At 42.5% G+C, this 24357-nt stretch overlaps 1 protein-coding gene across 2 annotated transcripts in view; it reads right to left on the bottom strand.

Annotated features, from left to right (window-relative positions):
* The window catches only part of ASCC1 (activating signal cointegrator 1 complex subunit 1), a 370687-nt gene that overhangs the window by 66344 nt on the left and 279986 nt on the right, over positions 1-24357 (bottom strand). The window contains exon 9 of one of the 2 annotated variants that reach the window (XM_077259131.1): positions 3572-3646. The exons of the other annotated variant lie outside the window; for it this stretch is intronic. Coding sequence (XP_077115246.1) covers positions 3587-3646 — 60 coding nt within the window. The 3' untranslated portion in view covers positions 3572-3586. Of the gene's footprint in view, positions 1-3571; positions 3647-24357 lie in introns of those variants that run through there. 2 annotated transcript variants of the gene reach the window in all.

Here is a 24357-nt window from a genome sequence, read left to right as displayed (position 1 = left end):
TGCCAGAAGGAATAAACAACATTAAAATGAAGGAGAAGTGCTTCTTCTCAGTGCCATAGTAGGAGTAATCAGATGCTGTGGACTTCTGGCCCCACACTGTCACGGTAACCCCGAAACATTACCCTGCTTTGTGTATACCAATTGTTTGAATTTGTGACTACTGATTTTAAGAACTAGTGACATCACCTTATAGAATAAATTCCATTATGGAATATTATATACTGTACAGCATAAATAATATGTGGAATATACATGTAACCGGCTAGAGGATTAAAAATTAAAATGGAAATCAAATTCTGTAACAAGTATAAAAGTCAGGTTCGCAAATAACATTTGTAATGGAATTTTTCAGCTAAGGTTTCTAAAAGATATTACCGTACTTAGGAACACTAAAATACTAACACCTAAAGGACCCTTCTTATAAAGTGATAACATGATGTTAGGTTATACAATTGCTATATGTCCGGTGTGGACCATCGTTAGTCCAGAGAATGAAGGGGTCACAGTATTGATCTGAGCCCGGTGTCCCTCTCTTAAGATTTCCAGTACAGAGACCTATAGCTGCCCTCATTCACTTGAGAATTGCCGTTTCCTGCACAATCGGAGGCTATTCGGCAAAGTACAGAAATGAGAATACAGCACTAAATCAGCTTTGTGGCACCTTCATTCTCCGGATGAGTGGGGATCTATGAGGTGAGAACCAATCAGATCGCAGCATGATGGCTTATCCTTTATATTATCTTCAGTGGTTGGAAATATCTTTAAGTAGAACCATGCATAACTGGAGCTGTACCTAATATACACCCACATGACAAAAATATTGCCAGCGCAGGATCATTTACAGATACAAGAAATTATGTTTGTACTAATTGTACAGTGCAACTTAATTATTAAGATGACAGTCATTCTCCCGCTGAGCCAGCTGGTCGGCAGAGGTCCAGCTACTGGAACCCCGCAGGATAGATCAGCTGCTATACTAAGGGAAAGTCAGTTGTCTATAAAAGGAAAATGCAAATTTGAATAGCAGCTATTCAGATGGTCAACCAAATAGTTAAAGGGTAGGTAAAAGTTTGCTGAAGTGGGAGAATCTCTCATTTTGCCCATTTTGTCTCATGGGACAAAAACATAGGACAAGGATCATCTTTGAGACAATTTCTTTAAGCATTGAGTTATATCAAGCACAGTTCCTGGTAAAGTACAGAAAGTCATTGATTTTACGAGGGGGACTATTGACTTTTTTTAGTCTCCCAACTAGCTATATTCAAGAGTAGGACCCTGGTTACAACAACTGGATGTAGCCAAACCAGACTACTCCAGGTCTTCAAGATCCAAATGTAAACAGATTTCTCAATATGCAGCATTTTTAAAATGGATTACATTGTATCTGAGAGGAACTTGCAGATGTGTCAGTTATAATCACACACAGCTCTGCAGTGAGATCAGGAGACCAGAAAGCGACCATCACACTGGTAACTCCTCTTCATGAAAAAGAATCTCTGGAGGCAGAGTTATCTTCCGGTCAGCGTCCTCCCCAGACCCTGGAAGTGGTCATTTACATAAAGTGATAAAAAAGATGAATTTATCCATAACACAGCATCTGATATGAGACACACAGGGAGGACTGTTTTCAGCATTCTATAGCTTGTATGTCCATATTAATACTTCAGATAGATCAAATGTGGTGACAGATTCCCTTTTAAAAGGATTTTCCACCACCTTGATATTGATGACCTCTTTCTAACTTAGGTCATCAATAGCAGCTCAGTTGGAGTCCAATACCCTTGCACGCCCACAGATCAGCAGGTAACCGGCCACACAGAGGTTGGATATAATCACTGTAAAGAGCCAAACACTATCACTCCTTAAAACCATGACTGTTTGGTGGCTGCCGCTGGGTACTACAGATCAACTCGTATTCAATTACCGGTAACAGAGCTGATGTGAAGCACCCGGCATCGACCACTACTTGTTTCCAGGCCAAGCAACAGAAGATCGGTTGAGGTACCTAATGTCAAACCCTCACTGATCTGACATTGATGTTCTATCCTGGAGATATATGATGATACAATGACATTAAAATGGGGAACATATAAATTAACAACTATTTTTTTACCAATCTCACAGTCTATCAGAATGCGACACTGTAGAAATCATGAGATGTGATGTTACAATGTAACACTACAATCTCAATGTCGTGCGACAAATGTCATCGTGTAGCCCAAGGGAATATGATTATAGTTTTGCTTCCTTTGCACAATTAATCCTTTTTCTAATCATTTATTTTTGTCTTGCTAAATTTAAATTTTTTTGTTTTTATTCCATCGTGTGAGATCTTTATGTTTTGTTTTTCTTCTGAAGAACCTGTTGTTTTTATTGATAACACTGTTCTGGGTAAAACTTAGTATTCACACTTTTTAGGTTGGTAATATGTACAAAAACTACAATTTCTTTACAGTTCTCACTGTGAAATATTTAACATGTTAAATTTATTCTATGGGACATTCAGTAATATTATAACTGTACAAAATGTATTATGGAGATTGCAAAAGTTTTGTGTAAGAAAAAAAATTACTTGTTAAAATAGTAAAGAAACAAAGTCTTAAAGGGAAACTACCAGCAGGTTTTTGCTATGTAATAGCACAGATTTCAGCGATGCGTCTCTTATCAAGCTCAGTGGATTTGTTTGCGTACAATGATTGTTTTAGCATCAAGAGCTTCTCACTGCTGTGACTAGCTGGTCATGTGAGCCTTGGTTCAACACGCCTCCTCCTGTGATAAGCAGCTCACTGTCTATGTACACTGTATATACAGAGCCTGGTGTGGGCGGGGTTAGCTTTCTCAGCTTTGCTTTATTGCTAAATCTAAAACCTCTGATTGGTTGGGAACGGTTGCACCCAGTAATCTAACTGATACATCGTTGGATTTAATTTCTCTTTGCCTACATCAGGCTGTTCTCAGATGAAGTAGCAAAAACCTGCTGACAGATTCCCTTTAAAGATATTACTATTAAAAGGGAATATGTCACAAGCTGTGGAGCTACTGAAGCCAACATAAAGTCATTATGCATCCGGGATACAGAGTATGCGCATATCCCAACTGGGCATTTCAGCATTGGTAAGTAAGAGATGATAAACCGCCTGACAGAATTCTGGACCATCCTACCATCAGCGTGGGTGATTGCATATTGCACAACCTGAAATTTCAGACAATAAGGTTGCAGCCCACTTTCTCTACAGACCACCCTCTCTAAAACCAGTATAGAGACTGCAAGATAGCAAGATACCTCCATCTAGAGTGACTATATCATTGAGCAAATAACATATATAGTAAGTCTGTCAATCATCTAAGGCAGGGGTTGGTGTGTGTACTGCAGCAGAGCAGCTCAGCTACGATCTCCACTTGTATAGTCTATTACTAAGAAACTGGTTAATAAACACAAGGTCTGAAAAGTTCTAACAATTTCTTCATATAATCCTGAAAAATCGAGTAAGATTGTAAGGAAAAAGGATTAAAACAATTTTCAGGGGTATAAATACAGCCACCAACATAAAGCAACAGGCTCAGCATCTCTTATTGGATCCAACAATCAAGAGGGAACCTCTTCTGAGAGATGGGTGAAGTGCAGAAAGGACCAGGTAATGAACATCTGAAAATGAGAAAGGAGGAAGAGAAGAGACCCAATCAGTAGCGTAGCTACTGGGGGGGCAGAGGGGGCCGTCGCCCCGGGCCCTGTCACATGAAGGGGCCCACCGGGAGCCAGGGCAGAACACCGCACAGGAGCAGAGCAGTATAATGTCTGCTCCCGTCGGAGACTCTGCTGGCTATTAGCACAGTGGCCGGCTGCAGTCTCCCTCCTGCAGTGAATGGTTTCGCCCGTCTGACCTGATCATGAAGCTTTTCTGGCTGCAGTTTTTCTTCACTCTGTGCACGCTGGGATTGGCTCAGGCACGCTGGGTCCTAGTGCCCACACCTTGCATTTCACGTACACTTCCTGGTCCTGCCTGCAGTGCACACTATATCAGTAACTGCTGGGGATGGAACTTATTAGGTTTATTAAATTCAGGTATGTCACTGTGAGACCGTTGGGGTATTGTGGGGGAGGGGAGACAGGGTACTGGGGGGTGAATGTAAGACCATGGGGGTATTGTGGGGGAGGGGAGACAGGGTACTGGGGGGTGAATGTAAGACCATGGGGGTATTGTGAGGGCAGAAGGAGGGTGAGGTGGGACAGGGCACTGAGGGGGTGGATGTGAGATGTTGGGGGTATTGGGGCTGAAGTGGGGGAGGGGGACAGGTCACTGGGGGCTGAATATTATAATGTTTAGTTCTGATATTATATGTGCTCTATCATGTAATATTTGCTGTCTGGGGAGGCTGGAGATGGGGGGGTCGGGGGCTTTTGATACGGACCACCTGGGTCTTTTATGACTATTAGTATAAGGAGCCGCATACAGTAACCAAGAGCTGCAGCACATTTACAGCACCACTCCAGCATTATTTTATTTCACTGCTGGAGCGGTGCTAATAATCCCTGTCCCCTGTCTGATACTCACCTTCTGGCGTTTTCATCTGTTTTAGTCTCCGCTCGGCTCCGTCTCCTGCAGTGTGTGACCTGTCCGAGGCTCCAGTGTTTCATGGAGCAGCGCAGAGGTCACTAATCAGTGTGAGTCTGTGGGAGCCTCGTTCTGGCCTCTCTCTCACTGTCAGGCTATGTGCACACGGTGTGGATTAGCCGCTGCAGATTCACAGCAGTTTCCCATGCGTTGTACAGTACCATGTAAACCTATGGAAAACCAAATCCGCAGTGCCCATGGTGCGGAAAATACAGTGCGGAAACGCTGTGTTGTATTTTCCGCAGCATGTCAATTCTTTTTGCGGATTCCACAGCGTTTTGCACCTGCTCCTGTATAGGATTCCGCAGGTGGTAAAACGCAGGTGAAATCTGCACAAAAAACACAGGAAATCCGCGGTAAATCCGCACACGAATCCGCAACAAGTGCACATAGCTTCATAGTCTTACATTGAGCGCTTGTGACATAGCTTCTAACTTCTGGCCAGTCAGAAGCTGCGCTCACAAGTTTAAGCCGTCAGGCTGCAGCAGTGCCACAAAATAGTGAATACGCTGGAGGATGAGTAAATGACCGGGGCATCCAAATCATGACAGGGAGCTGTGAGTCCATCATACTGTGTATAAGGGAGCTGGGGGTCCATCATACTGTGTATACGGGAGCTGGGGGTCCATCATACTGTGTATAAGGGAGCTGCGGGCCCATCATACTGTGTATAAGGGAGCTGCGGGCCCATCATACTGTGTATACGGGAGCTGCGGGCCCATCATACTGTGTATAAGGGAGCTGCGGGCCCATCATACTGTGTATAAGGGAGCTGAGGGCCCATCATACTGTGTATAAGGGAGCTGCGGGCCCATCATACTGTGTATAAGGGAGCTGCAAGCCCATCATACTGTGTATAAGGGAGCTGTGGGCCCATCATACTGTGTATAAGGGAGCTGTGGGCCCATCATAGTGTGTATAAGGGAGCTGCGGGCCCATCATACTGTGTATAAGGGAGCTGTGGGCCCATCATACTGTGTATAAGGGAGTTGCGGGTCCATCATACTGTGTATAAGGGAGCTGTGGGCCCATCATAGTGTGTATAAGGGAGCTGCGGGCCCATCATACTGTGTATAAGGGAGCTGTGGGCCCATCATACTGTGTATAAGGGAGATGCGGGTCCATCATACTGTGTATAAGGGAGCTGTGGGCCCATCATACTGTGTATAAGGGAGCTGTGGGCACATCATACTGTGTATAAGGGAGCTGCGGGCCCATCGTACTGTGTATAAGGGAGCTGTGGGCCCATCGTACTGTGTATAAGGGAGCTGTGGGCCCATCATACTGTGTATAAGGGAGCTGCGGGCCCATCATACTGTGTATAAGGGAGCTGCGGGCCCATCATACTGTGTATACGGGAGCTGCGGGCCCATCATACTATGTATAAGGGAGCTGCGGGCCCATCATACTGTGTATAAGGGAGCTGCGGGCCCATCATACTGTGTATATGGGAGCTGCGGGCCCATCATACTGTGTATACGGGAGCTGCGGGCCCATCATACTGTGTATAAGGGAGCTGCGGGCCCATCATACTGTGTATAAGGGAGCTGCGGGCCCAGCATACTGTGTATAAGGGAGCTGCGGGCCCATCATACTGTGTATACGGGAGCTGCGGGCCCATCATACTATGTATAAGGGAGCTGCGGGCCCATCATACTGTGTATAAGGGAGCTGTGGGCCCATCATACTGTGTACACGGGAGCTGTGCACACATCATACTGTGTATAAGGAAGCTGCGGGCCCATCATACTGTGTATAAGGGAGCTGTGGGCCCATCATACTGTGTATAAGGGAGCTGCGGGCCCATCATACTGTGTATAAGGGAGCTGTGGGCCCATCATACTGTGTATAAGGGAGCTGCGGGCCCAGCATACTGTGTATAAGGGAGCTGCGGGCCCATCATACTGTGTATACGGGAGCTGCGGGCCCATCATACTGTGTATAAGGGAGCTGTAGGCCCATCATACTGTGTATACGGGAGCTGTGCACACATCATACTGTGTATAAGGGAGCTGTGGGCTCATCATACTGTGTATAAAGGAGCTGCAGGCCCATCATACTGTGTATAAGGGAGCTGTGGGACCATCATACTGTGTATAAGGGAGCTGCGGGCCCATCATACTGTGTATAAGGAAGCTGCGGGCCCATCATACTGTGTATAAGGGAGCTGTGGGCCCATCATACTGTGTATAAGGGAGCTGCGGGCCCATCATACTGTGTATAAGGAAGCTGCGTGCCCGTCATACTGTGTATATGGGAGCTGCGGGCCCATCATACTGTGTATAAGGGAACTGTGGACCCATCATACTGTGTATAAGGGAGCTGCGGGCACATCATACTGTGTATAAGGGAGCTGTGGACCCATCATACTGTGTATAAGGGAGCTGCGGGCCCATCATACTGTGTATAAGGAAGCTGCGGGCCCATCATACTGTGTATAGGGAACTGTGGACCCATCATACTGTGTATAAGGGAGCTGTGGACCCATCATACTGTGTATAAAGGAGCTGTGGACCCATCATACTGTGTATAGGGAACTGTGAAGGCATATTGTGCATATGGGAGCTGTTGGCCCATTACACTGTATATAGGGGAGCTCTGGGGGGCATTATACTTTCTATAGTGGAGTTCTGTCAGCATTATACTGTGTATAGGGGAGCATTGGGCTCATATTATCTATAGGGGAGCAGTGGTATCATACTGTGTATAGGGGAGCAGTGGGATCATACTGTGTATAGGGGAGCAGTGGTATCATACTGTGTATAGGGGAGCTGTGGGCCCATCATACTGTGTATAGGGAAGCTTTGAGCTCACCATACTGTGTATAATGGAGCAGTACATGGGGGAACTTAGGGGACATTATTACATGTAAAGTGGGCACTAAAGCATCATTGTTATAGGGGCACTCAGAGTATTGTGACCATCAAAGTTGCATATGGTCACAATATGGCGGTGAAGTCAATGTTCGTTTTTGTATATAGATTTATTTTCAATAACAGTAGGGTCATATTCTGAGGTTCCCGCATATTCACAATAAGAGTGCGCAACCATAGCTGTAATCAGGGTTCGCTGGTCAGGGGCCCACTCAGATGTTTCGACCCCCCTAAGTTAAAACCCTAGCTACGCCTCTGGACCCAATGTATCAATATAATCAAAGCATTTTATGTTCTGAACTGTTATGATTCTGACAGGTGTGGATTGGCCCACAGGGGAACAGGAGAATTCCCCGGAGGGCCCCTGAGTAGTGTTTGGCACATTACACTAAATGCAACATGTGTAGTATCTCATCATTCATTTATTAACAAAAACCCAGTCATTTAGTAAATAAAAGAATAGACAAATTTGTGAATAAAGGCAATGTAATAATGCATGTAACAGAACATTTACCCTCAACCTACTGTCTCCTTCCCCATAATCCTGTAGAATGTAAGCCCGCAAGGGTAGGGTCCTCTCCCCTCTGAATCAGTCTGTAATTGTTTGTTTACTGTAAGTGATATCTGTAATTTGTATGTAACCCCTTCTCATGTACAGCACCATGGAATCAATGGTGCTATATAAATAATAATAATAAATAATTAGGCCTCCAAAGTCAACCTCAGTGGTGGCCCCTTGACACCCTAGTCCGACACTGGGTACTAAAGAAAATGGTGGTTATTCACATTCCGAGTTTTCCTATGGTTATTTGTTAAGCCCCTGACTGGTAGGATCCCATTTTCCTACATTCAGAATAACCATTAAAACCTGTCCTATACAAAACAATTTTAACCCACATTTTTTCCTTGCTTCTCTTACGGTATACTGTAAATGGCAGATGAAGTGGATGCCCCCGTCATGAACCAAAATATTGCCGTTTACTACTGCATATAAAAGGTGCAAATCTCATGACATTCTCCCCCAGAAAATCATACGGCGAAACTGATTACGGCATGAAGAAATGACAGAGGGAATCATGACCTCAGAAGCTGAAATATGCTTTCCATCTCTTGTTGTATGACTGCAAGTAAAACCAATATATAAAAGGTAATAAGCTCTGGTGAGAGCAGCGCGTGGTCACGTGTCCATCTCTCGCTAAGAATCACGCTGTGTACAGGGAATTAGCAATCTTTGTTTTCCCAGTCATGTCCGCCTTCCTGCCAGTTCTGTGTACAGATGTGTAAAACTATATAAACATATCACCAAAGAATACATGATTTTATTGAGCTTTTCAATGTCCAGGAGAAGGTCTGGTAACTGATCCGTCTATTAATTCTTAATGCGATTGATTGCAGATCCAAGACATTTTATGTTTTCTCGTAGACGTGTCTCCTCCACTGCTCACAGCTTTTCTCAATGGACGTGTACAATGCTGACTACTATTCTCCACCCACTTTCACACAGCACAGGATAATAGGCCACCATGTGCATAATTCCAAGCTAAATATTAATATGACAATAGCTCTACTCCTACATTCACACGCCCACTTATAAGCGGTTGTCTCATCTAATTTAATGGGAAAAATTGCAAAGTGCTTATAAAAATAAGTAAATTTTCAACTTACTTTGTATTTAAAAACCTGTTATTTCTCAAGAACAGAAGGCTTTTTTAATTCTACAGTGTACAGCTTGTTACCAAGGTTACCAGCCACCTCAGGGGTGGTTGCTTTCCTAGGCTAGACAGCTTGCAGGTGCTGCTCTAAAGCTGGGCAGATCATTGGATCCGGCCATCTTCAGTTTCCTCTGTGCTCTTCTACTGTCTCTGCTCGTGGCACCAGAGTTCTGTCCTTGACAAAGAAAAAATACTCTACGCCATCCAGACAATTGAAGGACACTCAAGAAGGTGGGTGTATCATTGTTGAAGTCTAAAATCAATAGATGTCCTCATGATTGTAAATCCGAAGAGTTTATCTCACGACGTAAACCACTGGTAACACTCAAGGACACAGAGGCCAGATTAGAAGATTCTAGAAACAATTTAAAACAGCCATCCAGTTCTGTAACAAAACTATGGGCAGATGAGACCCAGGTCAACTTGTACCAGAACAATCGAAAGGGAACAGCAAAAAGAAGAAATGATGTACCTCATATGGCTGCCAATGGAAGTGCGTCACTGGTACTTACCGGTGACTGCGGATATAAGTAGCAGGATGTATTAGAACGTCTATGGAGTTATACATTCTCCACAAATTCAATCTAATATTGCAAAATTGATAGGTTAGTTCTTCTCAAAACATACAGATAATGGTGAAACATATTGCATAAGCAACCCAATAACTTATTAATTCAGAGTAATGGAATATTCTTAAACCCCTTCCTGTCCTTGGTATTTTCCCGTTTTGGGCTTTCATTTTTTGCTCCCCTTCTTACCAGAAACGTAACTTTTTTTTCAATTTTTCAGTCAATATAGCTTTATGAGGGCTTGTTTTTTGCAGGACGAGTTGTACTTTTGAATTACACTATTGATTTTACCATACAGCGTACTGGAAAAAGAGAAAATAAATTCCAAGTGCTATGAAACTGTACAAAAAGTGCAATTCCTCAATTGCTTAGTTTTTTTTTTATTTACCATGTTCACTAAAGGCTAAATCTGACCTGACAATATGACTCCCCAGGTCAGTATGAGTACGCAGATACCAAACATGTATAGTTTTTTTTATTTAAGTGGAGAAAAAAATTCCGAAATTTGTAAAAAAAAAAAAAAAAAAATGGCTTGGGTGATGGCCTTTTTGCATGCCGAGCTGACGTTTTAATTTATACAATTTTGGGGAGGATACAATGTTTTGATCACTTGTTATTGCATTTTATCGAAAGGAAAAGAAAAACAATTCTGGGTTTTCAATTTTTTTCTCGTTCTGCCGTTTACCAATCGGATTAATTTACTTTATGTTTTAATATATAGGACATTTCTGAACACAGCAATACCAAGTATCTGTATTTTTTTATTTCTTTTTTTTCGATCATGTGACAGGGGTGCTGATGGGCGGGACTTGTGACATGTTTCTGCCTGGTGAGTGTTAAATGCCGCTGTCAGTGTTTGGATAACAGCCGCGTGTGGATCAGCTGTCATGTGCGGGGAAAGATGGGGACTCAGCGTTGGAGCCCACATCTAAGGCAGGAACTCGACTTCTGACATACCTATACGTCAAAGATTGTGAAGGGGTTAATGCCTGAGGCAGGCACAGGACCACAGCCGAATGCTTATCACTTACTTAAAAAAAATTAAAGAGCATGTCAAGTTAACACCTATCCACAAGATAAATGATAACTTGCTGAGTGGTAGGTATCTCACCACTTGAACCCATACAGATTGGTAGTTTAACCAATTTTTATCCCAGCGGGTAACATTTATCCCTGTTACAAAATAGCAAGGCAAGTTGGTAGCCCAACTGCCGCATCATTAATTCTCTACAGGGCTGCCAAAAAAAGCCAAGTGAAGAGTGTGGCAACCTCATAGGGAATAAACGGAGCGTAGTTTGAACACGTGCACTATCCCTCCATTCTAAGAGGGATATAAGTTTCCCGTTCTGCATATCGGTGCGAGTCCCATTAGTGAGACCATGACCGATCAACAAGTTATCACTTGTCAAAGGATAAGTGATGACTTCTTTTCACTGGACAACCAAATTAAGGTGGAAAGACCAACAAACAAGTATTATTTGAAGACCTGGCAAAGCATCTCAAAGAAAGAAAACTCAGTATTTAGTGATGTTCATGGGTTCCAGAATTCAGGCAATCACTGATTAAGAAATATTTACACCCAATTAGTTAAAATAATGATTTTTTTTTTTATTTAGAGTTATGTTGGTTTGTCCAATTACTTTTCACATTGTGAAAAAGGAGGGACTGTGTAAAAATATGTAACAAACTAATACGTAATTACTAAATGCTTAATGTAGTATTTTTGCATAAAGTATAGACTTTAATCACATCCTAAAGCCTTTGATTTAAACACATTAAAGTGGTGAAGAAAGGCTAAATTATACAAATTTGTGTTATTATCCCAACACTTCTGGACCCTATGGTATATGCCGAAATTAGGACAGTTACCGTATTTTACTTTCATATACTAGACACAATTTTTGCAGAATATGGACTCAATCAGGATCAAGAAAAATGGGTAAGAATTGCTAGAAGTTGATAGACCTTGTTAAACTATGTAGCATATTTTGTGGTTTATGAGACGCACCAGATTATAAGACGCACACCAAATTTTGAGACAAATAGAATTTTTTTTTTTACTAAAATGGTGGTGCGTCTCACAATCCATGTGTCTTACTGCTTACCGGGGGAGGTGGGTGCGGTGAAGCGGAGTCCCAGAGTCGTTGCTGGTGGAGACAGGAGTGGGGTGATGCTTCGGACCCCAGACTGGGAGAAAGGGGAGTTTGGATCTGCGACACTGCGGGTGTTCGGTGGCGTGGGGGCTACGCCAACATTTTGTGAAAACCCGGAGCCCCCTCACTTCCATTGTTTACTATGCAGTGGACTCTGGGAAAATGGCTGCCGGGTTGCGTATGCGCGGATGGAGATCTTGTTGTTGAGATCTCATCTCCTGAGATCTTGGTACTGAGATCTCCATCTGCGCATGCCCTGCCCCGGCAGCCATTTTCCCAGAGTCCACTTCATAGTAAACCATGGAAGTGCAAGGCTCCGGGAAAATGGATGCTGGGGGCGGCACATGCACAGATGGAGATCTCTGCACCAAGATCTCGGGAGATGAGATCTCAGCGCAAAGATCTCCATCTGCGCATGCGCCGCCCCAGCATCCATTTTCCCAGAGTCCACCGCAATGTAAACCATGTAAGTGCGGGGGCTCCGGGCTTTCACAAAATGTTGGCGGAGCCCCCGCACCACCGAACACCCGCAGCGTTGCACAACTGAACACCCCCTCATTCCAGCATGTGGCCTGCAGCAACACTCCACTCTTGCCTCCTCCATCAGCGACCCTGGGACCCTGCGCCAAGGTGGCCGGTAAGGTATATTCGCATTATAAGACGCACCACGATTTTCCCAAAAGATTTTTGGGGAAAAAAGTGCATCTTATAATCCGAAAAATACGGTTAAGTACAATTCTTATAATTGATTTCAGACTTTCCCATCAAACTGTTCTGTTGTCAAATACACCGTGTGCAGAATTATTAGGCAAGTGAGTATTTGACCATATCATAATTTTTATGCAGATTTTCCAACTTCAAGCTGTATAAACTTGAATGCTTAATGGATGAATATTGTGTGAGGCCTGAGGATATTAGAACCCTTTATCAAGGTGTGCAGAATTATTAGGCAGCTTGTCTTCCTCAGGCAAAATGGGTCAAAAGAGAGATATAACTGACTCTGAAAAGTAAAAAAAATGTAAGTCTTACAGAGGGATGCAGCACTCTTGAAATTGCTCAGATACTGAGTCATGAGCACAGAACTATCAAGTTTTGTTGCAAATACTTAACAGGGTAGCAAAAAAAATGCTGAGAAAAAAAGAAAAATATTTAGAATTGAGAGTCCTCAGTGGTTGATACCTTTTAATGGCTAACTGAAAAGATGGTAACAAATTGCAAGCTTTCGAGACTACATACGTCTCTTCATCAGGCAAAGACTAAAACAAATTCTGAAGAATCACATATTTATGCACAACATAGTATAGAGAAAAAAAAAAAAAAAAAAAGAGGGGAAAAAAAACCATGGATAAGCTAGGTGACATGAAGCAGAATTACCATGGGTGATAAACAGTTACGTCCATAAATATTGGGCCAATAGACGTAACTGTTTATCACCCATGGTAATTCTGCTTCATGTCACCTAGCTTATCCATGGTTTTTTTTCCCCTCTTTTTTTTTTTTTTCTCTATACTATGTTGTGCATAAATATGTGATTCTTCAGAATTTGTTTTAGTCTTTGCCTGATGAAGAGACCTGTGTAGTCTCGAAAGCTTGCAATTTGTTACCATCTTTTCAGTTAGCCATTAAAAGGCATCAACCACTGAGGACTCTCAATTCTAAATATTTTTCTATCTACTGGCTAACACGGTACCAAGATATATTTCTTTCCTGTGAGAAAAAAAGAAGCACATGAACTGTCAAAGATTTGAGAAGAATCAAACGTGAAGTGACCAGGTGCCCATTATCTTCCAGTGCTGTCATATTCCAGAACTGCAACCTCCCTTATTTGCCGTACAATGCTCCTCTGGGAAATTAAATATGCAAATTGCCTCTTCTGAGAAAAAGAGGACTTAACTCTATAGCGCCACCTGTTGGAAGTAGCGATCCTACAAGTCACAATTAAGTCCTCTTTTTCTCAGAAGAGGCAATTTGCATATTTAATTTCCCAGAGGAGCATTGTACGGCAAATAAGCCTCCTTACCTTGACAAGCCAGAGATGGTATGTCACTCTCCATAAGGAGAAACGATACCCCTTAAACCCCAGTCCAGAGCCTCTCACCTAGCCAAATCAGTTCTCATGCTTCGCACTGACGAGGGCCAACAGCCCGAAACACCGTGTCTGCGAATTGAGATACTGATTTGGCTTTTATCCTAAGTCATATTGCACGACTCGTTAGAGGGTTGATTGTGACTTGTAGGATCGCTACTTCCAACAGGTGGCGCTATAGAGTTAAGTCCTCTTTTTCTCAGAAGAGGCAATTTGCATATTTAATTTCCCAGAGGAGCATTGTACGGCAAATAAGCCTCCTTACCTTGACAAGCCAGAGATGGTATGTCACTCTCCTTAAGGAGAAACGATACCCCTTAGACCCCAATGTAAAGAAGGGCAGCTATATTAGTCTTTGTGTTTGTTTGTTTTTTTTTTTTTTTAAATGTCAGAAATGTAATTTTGGGTTATTTGGTTATTATACTCACGTTAAAAGATGAAAATAAGCAATTGAGATGGAAAAATTAACATTTTTATTTAGTTGCCCAATAATTCTGCACACTGATAGTTGCCCTATTCATGAAGTCCAATGTTATTTCACGCTGGTCCTGATGAGGAAATTTGCTGGAGTCAAATGCTTCTGAGCCATGAAGAGGCATATGCAAAAATGCTGTGAGAATGCCAAAAGTTGCATGATTTTAGCACAGCCTTCAGTTGCACCAAAATTATGTGAATTTTTAAAGCTTTAGAGTCTTTAGAGATTCTCCTAAGACAGACAAAACCTAATTTTTACTTTCTTAAATATTCAGGTTTATTAAAACTTTGGAATGACAGACAGCTTAGTAAGTTGTTCAATAATAAAATTAGTCATCAAAAGTACAAATTTCCTAATAATTGTGCACATAATACACATTTAAAGACATGATTAGGTCCATAGATATTTTCATGTGCCTGCTATATACAGTGGATGGATACCATGTTTTGGCATAGGTGGCTTTCCTTTCTTGGATGCTGCCCCTCCCGTGGTTGTTCCTTCCCGGTGAAAGACCTGGCTATTCATTGCTTGCGTTGAGAAACACGTGATGGTGTCTCCGCGGCTTTTCTACATGCATTTGCATATTTCCCTTCAGGGATGGGGGCAGTGTTCTGGATCACTGCATTGAGAAACACGTGATGGGGTCTCCGCGGTGTTGGAAGTTTTGATCTCCCCGAGGTCATTCATTCTTTTGTTTATATACAGTGGCTAGGCAAACATTTTTAAAGGGAACCTCTCAGCAGGATTGTGCACAGTAAATTTCAGACAGTGTCAGGTTGGTGCCATTATACTGATTAAAATGATACCTTGGTTGATGAAATCCGTCTTGTGACTGTTGTTTAATCTTTATTTTCAGTTTTGAGTTAATGATATGCTTGTGCTCCAGGATGGCCTGTGGGGGGCACTGTGGAGGGGTCTTCATGTGGTGCTTTGATGCTCTCACTGACCTGCCCCCCTAGTTAACATAATGAATATCTGTATATACTGAAGAAAAAAAACAACCTTCTGCGGGCAGGCGTGCGCTGCAGCATAATCATATGTTTAATATCCCAAAAATAAATGTGGTTGATATTATTCAGATAGGGAAAAAAAAATTAAAATGGCGCCCGAGCAGTAGCAGTTATCGGTGTATGTCACGTACCCGCCTCTCAACACGTGACTAGGGGTTGTGCCTGCAAGGGTTAATCTATCTCCACTCACTCAGTCCAGCACTCAACCTCTGTCCTATGCTGTAATGGGAGCATAAATCACACCCCGACACGAACCACACACCCCGCTTCACACATGCTGCCACCACTCACTGAACACACGGGCGATGAGTCCTGGAAGTACTACTACTACTGTGTGCCAATCAGCAGGGTCTAAGGCTATGGATTCTTTTAGAGCATACAAGGTTCAAACTTATTCAAGTGTTAAACTTTAATAGAAAAGGTACAGTGCTTGCAATAAAAGGATACAAAAATATGGAAATAAAAAGTGACATACAAATATGCAAAACAGTTATAAAATAAAAGGAAGAAACTTACAGAAATATCTAAACTTTGCAGTCTGGTATTCTGTTCCCAGAGGGGGGATATGAAATGCACCACATCAGCTTGGCTGCCCTCAATCTGTGAACAACTTTCTTTGTGGAGCGCCCACTTTATAGGCTCAGCCTGGAGATCAGATCTCTAGACCAGGATTTCATGTTCATATTCTAATTCCTGGTTTGTGACTGGAGCATAGCTACTTTACCAATGAATACATTATTTTTTTTAAATGCTCTTTTCTTAGCCTTTCTTTCCCATAGTACGAACGGTGCTATCTTGAAGGATTTTTTTTTTTTCAGCAAGATGGCGCCGCCAGTGCATGCGCAGTAGCAGCTATTGGAGATATCCGAGAAATTAAAAAGGATTTTTTTTTATATATATATCTGAATAACGTCAACCACATTTATTATTGGGACATTAAACATGTGATTATGCGGAGCGGAGCGTATACATGAAAAGAGATAAAATTAAATCACTAAGAGAACATCTGGGGGGGCTGGATAGATTTCCCTGGGTTGGCCTCTTTGGATCTTGTCAAAGATAGGATACTAGGGTTAAAAGAGTGTGTACAATATTGTAATACATAGACATGGGTTATGGAAGTGTGATGGGGATATGGGAGGTTTCCTTTTTGGGGGGGGTTTCCCTTTCTTTTTTTTATTATATTCTCATAAAAGAAAGAAAAGTAATATTGTTTGTATACTTGTGCATGCGTATGTATGTAATGTCATTCTCTTCATTTTCTTCAATACAAATTATTTGATTTAAAAAAAAACGTGATTGTGCTGCTGCGCAGGTGCCCCGCCTGGCACCTGCCTGCAGAAGGTTTTTTTTTTTCTTCATTATGTACATGTATTCATTTTGTAAATTAGGAGTAGGTCAGTGAGAGATCAGTGACCTGTCAGCAGTCTGCATTATGAATAAATGATCAGAGCACCACATAAAGACCCCCACAGGCCGCCCCGGAGCACAAGCATATCATTAACCCAAAATTGAAAATAAAGATTAAACAACAACCACAAGACGGATTTCATCAACCCAGGTATCATTTTAATCAGTATAACGGCGCTGACTTGACGCTGTGTGTAGGTTACTGAGCACAATCCTGCAGACAGGTTCCCTTTAACCTTACCAGTCATATTACTGATACTATGTACAGTATATGTATGGAATCCAAGTGACACACATATTCCCATTCTATCAGCCATTTATTTTATGAAACCTGTTCAATGTTCCAGGTGGCTCTAGGAGGCCCAAGTGGCCTTTCTAAGACCTATTGTTGGACATCAACATATAACATGTAAGTTTTTGGACTGTTAGGAAATATATCACCTGAGACCATAGGTTCTCCCTATCTTTGCAGGGGTGGAAAGCAACTCCTTACACTTTGGATGGCTCAGTGTGACAACATATTACCTGGATTCCCAATAGGCATCATGCAATAATTAATTTTCTGCAAGGAAAATGTGAAATCACCTTTGTGCAGCCCATTGATAGCAATGGACTGTGGTGATTGCATCAACAAGATCACTGTCATCATCTGTATATTTACTCAATTATTGCAATCCTTTAATTCCTGTTTGTTTTGAAGAAGTAACTAGGCCACTTCTAGGTCATTTAGAATTACTAAGGTATTAGTAAGTATCCTTTTTTGCAAACAATGTAATGTTCATGAAGTTGATGAATAACACTATTTCATTAGCGGTAGATGTTTGTCACAACATTGATGTAAACATTGCATTATACATTGCATTATACATTGCATTATACATCAAATGTAAATGAATCTGTAAATGCAGATTTTTATTTATGTCAAAACTGTAGACATAATTCTAATTAGAAATGCAAAGTCCAATCCTGGAAACAAAACAGCCCAGCAATAATGGAGCTGGAGCAGATATAAAGCTCGCCAATCAATCCACAATGGAACTTGATTTGTACATGAAAAACAATCTGCCACGTACTGAGTTCTGGGTGCTTAGAGTAATAAGAGGCCATTTTTAATTTCCTGTCTTTATTATTTAGTCGTTTCTCTATGTTCCTAGTAGTAAGAGGTTCTAGAAATACTTGTAACCTTTTTAGTTACCCTTAAATACACATGTGGATAGAAACAAACTAAATTCTGATTAAACCAGTAATGGAAAATATGATTTATACACATAAAATATTTGTTACATACGGTTGGTTGAGTTGGTGGCATGGTCTAAAACTCTTCACTGTTTGTCTACTGTAGAACGGTTGAGAATAGACAATTGTTTCTGTACTATTAAAAGATATTGTTAGTAGAGGTAAGAAATCTGATTTGTAGGGCTGGTCCAGTTGCCACGTCACTATGGGAGCCCTGCGAATCTCGCTTGACCTGCCACCAGCCGCATGGACCTGTCTGACTAGTAGGCCAACAGAAAGTCATGCAATGATGTTGCACCAGACCTACAAATCAGCAGTGGTGCCAAGGATTCCAGCAGGTAGGAGACAGGTCACAGGACTCCCGCTAGGCGACAACCCTGCAAATCATTTCCCTTAACTCTAATAGATACAGTCATATGAAAAAGTTTGGGCACCCCTATTAATCTTAAGCTTAATGTTTTATAAAAATTGTTTTTTTTTGCAACAGCTATTTCAGTTTCATATATCTAATAACTGTTGGACACAGTAATGTTTGTGCCTTGAAATGAGGTTTATTGTACTAACAGAAAATGTGCAATCTGCATTCAAACAAAATTTGACAGGTGCATAAGTATGAGCACCCTTATCATTTTCTTGTTTTAAATACTCCTACCTACTTTTTACTGACTTACTAAAGCACTTTTTTTTCTCACCATTCTTCTTCTCTGCCTTTCTGATGTTTTTCTTGGCCTGCCACTTGAAGTCCTGACTGATATAATAGTGAAATCTACTATATAATTGTCTAAGGGTCACTTCCGTCTGTCTGTCTTTCTGTCTGTCACGGATATTCATTGGTCGCGGCCTCTGTCTGTCATGGAAATCCAAGTCGCTGATTGGTCGTGGCAAAACGCCCACGACAATTGCCACGACCAATCAGCGACGGGCACAGTCCGGCGGCAACATGGCCGCTCCTTCCTCCCCGCAGTCAGTGCCCGCTCCATACTCCCCTCCAGTCAGCGCTCACACAGGGTTAATGCCAGCGTTAATGGACCGCGGTGTAACACACGCCATTAACGCAGCTATTAACCCTGTGTGACCAACTTTTTACTATTGATGCTGCCTATGCAGCATCAATAGTAAAAATATCTGTTACAAATAATAATAATAATAATAAAAAAAGGTTATTCTCACCCTCCGACGTGGCGCGGTGTCCTCGGCAGTGCAAGCGACAGGTTCCGGTGCCAAGGATGCTATGCGAGAAGGACCTGCCATGACGTCATGGTCATGTGACCGCGACGTCATCACAGGTCCTGCGCGCCTGCGCGAGAAGGACCTGCCATGACGTCACGGTCATGTGACCACGATGTCATCACAGGTCCTGCGCTCATACCAACCCTGGGACCGGAAGCTGCCGCATGCACCGTACACAGGCACCAGGACTTCAACGGCACTTCGGAAGGTGAGTATATGTTTATTTTTTATTTTACATCACTGGGCAATATACTACGTGGCTGGGCAATATACTACGTGGCTGGGCAATATACTACGTGGCTGACCAATATACTACATACTACGTGGCTGGGCAATATACTACATGGCTGGGCAATATACTACGTGGCTGGGCAATATACTACGTGGCTGGGCAATATACTACGTGGCTGGGCAATATACTATGTCGCTGGGCAATATACTGTGTGGCTGGGCAATATACTACATCGCTGGGCAATATACTATGTCGCTGGGAAATATACTACGTCACTGGGCAATATACTACGTGACTGGGCAATATACTACGTGGCTGGGCAATATACTACGTGGCTGGGCAATATACTACGTGACTGGGCAATATACTACGTGGCTGGGCAATATACTACGTCACTGGCAATATACTACGTGGCTGGGCAATATACTACGTGGGCTTTGCAATATACTACGTGACTGGGCAATATACTACGTGGCTGGGCAATATACTACGTGGCTGGGCAATATACTACGTGGCTGGGCAATATACTACGTGGGCTGTGCAATATACTACGTGGACATGCATTTTCTAGAATATCCGATGCGTTAGAATCGGGCCACCAGATGGTAATAATTTGTGGGTAATAATAATAATAATAATAATAATAATAATAATAATAATAATCAGTGGGTAATAATTTAGTTAATTATAAAAATACAAAAAAAAGATAAAACAACAAATCAAGCCGAAGGAGAATTTAATATTACAGAAGGATTCATGTAAGCTGGAGGCTTGGGCTAAGAAATCGCAACTGAACTGTAAGGTAGATAAATGTATGGTATGGAAATAGAATCATAATCACAGATGGTAAATCTTTACTGTGCAAGCAGTGAGGCTATGGAAGTCTCTGCCACATGATATTCCAATGGTTGATTCACTACAAAGGTACAAGGAGGGTATGGATGCCTTTTTAAACATTTTATAGGTTATGGGCACAGGATTTTTGTGAAGCGACGTTGATCCAGGGAACTAGTCTGATTGCCATATGTAGAATCAGGAAGGATTTTTTCCACTAACACGGGGCAATTACGTCTGCCCAATGAGGGTTTGTTACTTACTCTGAATCAACACGTTAGGCTATAGGTTGAATTTTATGGACTTACAGTGGTGTTCAAAATAATAGCAGTGTGTTCAAAAACATCAGTTAGTCACAACATGTTTATAGTAGTTATTATTTTCAGCATTGGGAACATTGCACACTGTTTTCTAATTCAAAATATAAAGAGAAATGTATATAATGTTTCACTACTTTACGGAAAACAACAACAAATGAACATTGGGCTGTTCTAAAAAATAGCCGTGTCTGCACTTGTCTTTAAAAACTCAAAATATGTACTTTTTTGTGGATTTTGCAATTCTGTGAATCACTAACCTAATATCTAGTTGTATACCCACAGTTTTTTAGAACTGCTTCACATCTATGTTGCATAGAGTCACCAACTTCTGGCACCTGTCACCTGTTACTACAGCCCAAGATGCTTGGACTACATCCCACATTTGTTTGGCATTTGTTGGCTTTGTCTCAGAAAAGACATTTTTAATGTCACCCAACAAGTGTTCTATCACATTAAGTTCTGATGACTGGGCTGGCCACTCCATAACCTCAATTTTGTTGGACTTGAACCAAGATCCTCTTCAGCGTAAGGCAACATGACCTCTTCAAGTATTTTAAAGTATGCATAATGGTCCATGATCACTGATATGCACCTTAGTAGGTCCGGCACCATAGTAACATAAGCATGCCCATATCATGATGCTTGCACCACCATGCTTCACTGCCTTCAGAGTGTACTGTGGCTTGAATGGCTTGAATGCAAAGTTTGAGGGTTGTCTGATAAACTGTCTGCAGCCCTTGGACCCAAAAAGACCAATTTTACTTTCATCAGTCCACAAAATGTTTCTTCATTTCTCTTTAGGCCAGTTGTTGGGTTCTTTGGAAAATTATATCCACTTCAGTATATGTCTTTTTTTTTAACAATGTTTCTTTTCGGGGACTTCTTGCTAAGTGATTAACTTCACACAGGCGTCTTCTAACTTTCACAGGTAACTTGAGACTGTCTATGATCATCCTAGATCTGATCGTTGGCTGAGCCTTTGCCATTCTGGCTATTCTTCCATTCATTCAAATGGTAGTCTTCCGTTTTCTTCCATGTCTCTCTGGTTTGGCTTTCCATTTTAAAGCACTGGAGACCTAGGTAAACAGCCTATCATTGTCTGCACTTCTTTATAAGTTTTACCATCTCCAATCAACTTTTTAATCAAAGCACTATGTCTAAACAATGTCTGAATGACCCATATTTCTCAGGCTTTTAAGGAGAAATGCATGTACAACATTTCCTGGCTTCACCTTTAAGGGCCACCTGATTCACACCTGTTTCTTCACAAAATGATTGACCTCACTAACTGAATTCCACACTGCTATTGTTACGATATGTAGTGACCCAACCTCTTCTCACCGCTGTCACCTAGCACTGCCCTGGCTAGTGCACTGACCGGCAAGGGCACTAGCCTCACCACTGCAGATGGATCAACACAGGGAACAGTGACAAACACAAGACAGACGAGGAAAAAACACCAAACTTAGCTTAATAGCCTTTTCTGCAGCAAAGCGCCGCACAGCAGAAGAAAGGCAACCAGACCACGAACTCCAAAAAACCAGCTGATTCATCACTGCAGCCAGAAAACTCCTTACTCCAGGCTTGGTCAACATAAATTGCTCTATCACTGACAGTCAGCTGATGCATCTGGTGACCATTTAAAGGATGGTGGAAGTGGTCACCACCCACATCAGCTGACCTAGCAACTCTGCAACTGCAACAATGCCAACAAGGGAAACTTACATTAACCCCTCCTGGCCTGAAAGGAAAAAAGCTACAATTAAACCAAAATGGAACCAGAGCTGCCACGCATCCAAAAATGGATCGTGACAGCTATTATTTTGAACACACAGCCTTTCAATTAATTATTCTAATACACAGAGTCAAAAACATGCAGATCATGAATGCAGACTCAGGTGGTTCTCTGAGAATCTACTAACCAGGGAATCAAGCTTGAGGAGGATAATTTGCATATTCCAGGTGCCTTCTGGGAAAAGCGAAGAGTCTCCCTCAGCAAGAAGATCGTTGGGTACAGCCGGGACCAGCTGCTTGGAAAGCATCACCAAACCAGGGATTCAAGCTTGAGGAGGATAATTTGCATATTCCAGGTGCCTTCTGGGAAAAGCGAAGAGTCTCCCTCAGCAAGAAGATCGTTGGGTACAGCCGGGACCAGCTGCTTGGAAAGCATCACCAAACCAGGGATTCAAGCTTGAGGAGGATAATTTGCATATTCCAGGTGCCTTCTGGGAAAAGCGAAGAGTCTGCCTCAGCAAGAAGATCGTTGGGTACAGCCGGGACCAGCTGCTTGGAAAGCATCACCAAACCAGGGATTCAAGCTTGAGGAGGATAATTTGCATATTCCTGGTGCCTTCTGGGAAAAGCGAAGAGTCTCCCTCAGCAAGAAGATCGTTGGGTACAGTCGGGACCAGCTGCTTGGAAAGCATCACCAAACCAGGGATTCAAGCTTGAGGAGGATAATTTGCATATTCCAGGTGCCTTCTGGGAAAAGCGAAGAGTCTCCCTCAGCAAGAAGATCGTTGGGTACAGCCGGGACCAGCTGCTTGGAAAGCATCACCAAACCAGGGATTCAAGCTTGAGGAGGATAATTTGCATATTCCAGGTGCCTTCTGGGAAAAGCGAAGAGTCTCCCTCAGCAAGAAGATCGTTGGGTACAGCCGGGACCAGCTGATTGAAAAGCATCACCAATTTTTGCCTGTAGGGCATTACTGCAAGAAAGCTTGGCTGAGTAGATTACACAAGAAGGAAAACACACAGCAAGTCAGCAGGATCTAGGAGCAACATGGCAGATGTGACAACCTACATGGTGAGCTGCAGCATGTGCTACATGTTTGCAGATCGACCAGAAGAAGAATCCAATTTCACCTGTCAGAAGTGTAGACTAGTGGCCCTTTTAGAAGAAAAGGTGCGGGGTCTGGAAGAAAGAATAGCAACTTTGAAACTCATCAAAGAGAATGAAGACTTCCTAGACAGAACAGAAGCATCTCTACTGGTCACAGAAGGTGAAAAATGTGTCAGAGAACCTCCAAAAGCAGATGAGTGGAAGCATGTGACCAAAAGAAGCAAGAAGACCATGGAGAAATCACCAACCACACAACTGAAGAACCGATATCAAATCTTTGTAGAGGTTGAAGATGGCACACCTAAGGATGAAGCACTACCAGCAAGCAAAAAAGAAAAGGGTACGCAGCAACAAGTGACAGCAAAAAGTACAGCCAAGAAGCAACGAAGAGTGGTGGTGGTGGGAGACTCACTACTGAGAGGCACAGAAGCAGCCATCTGCAGACCGGACATAACCGCAAGAGAAGTATGCTGCCTTCCAGGTGCGATGATCAAGGATGTGACTGATAGGATACCAAAGCTCTTCAGCTCCAAGGACGTCCACCCATTTCTTCTGATACATGTTGGCACCAATGACACCGCAAGGAAGGACCTACCGACAATCTGCAAGGACTTTGAAGCGTTGGGGAAGAAAGTAAAGGAACTGGATGCACAGGTAGTTTTTTCTTCTATCCTTCCAGTAGACGGGCATGGCACCAGGAGATGGAACAGGATCCTTGATGCGAACAACTGGCTAAGACGATGGTGCAGACAACAAGGATTC

The sequence above is a fragment of the Ranitomeya variabilis genome, chromosome 4, assembly GCF_051348905.1.
Source record: "Ranitomeya variabilis isolate aRanVar5 chromosome 4, aRanVar5.hap1, whole genome shotgun sequence".
NCBI lineage: Eukaryota > Metazoa > Chordata > Amphibia > Anura > Dendrobatidae > Ranitomeya > Ranitomeya variabilis.
Note: the sequence above shows the minus strand (reverse complement) of the source record. Positions and strands in the feature narration are given on the sequence as shown.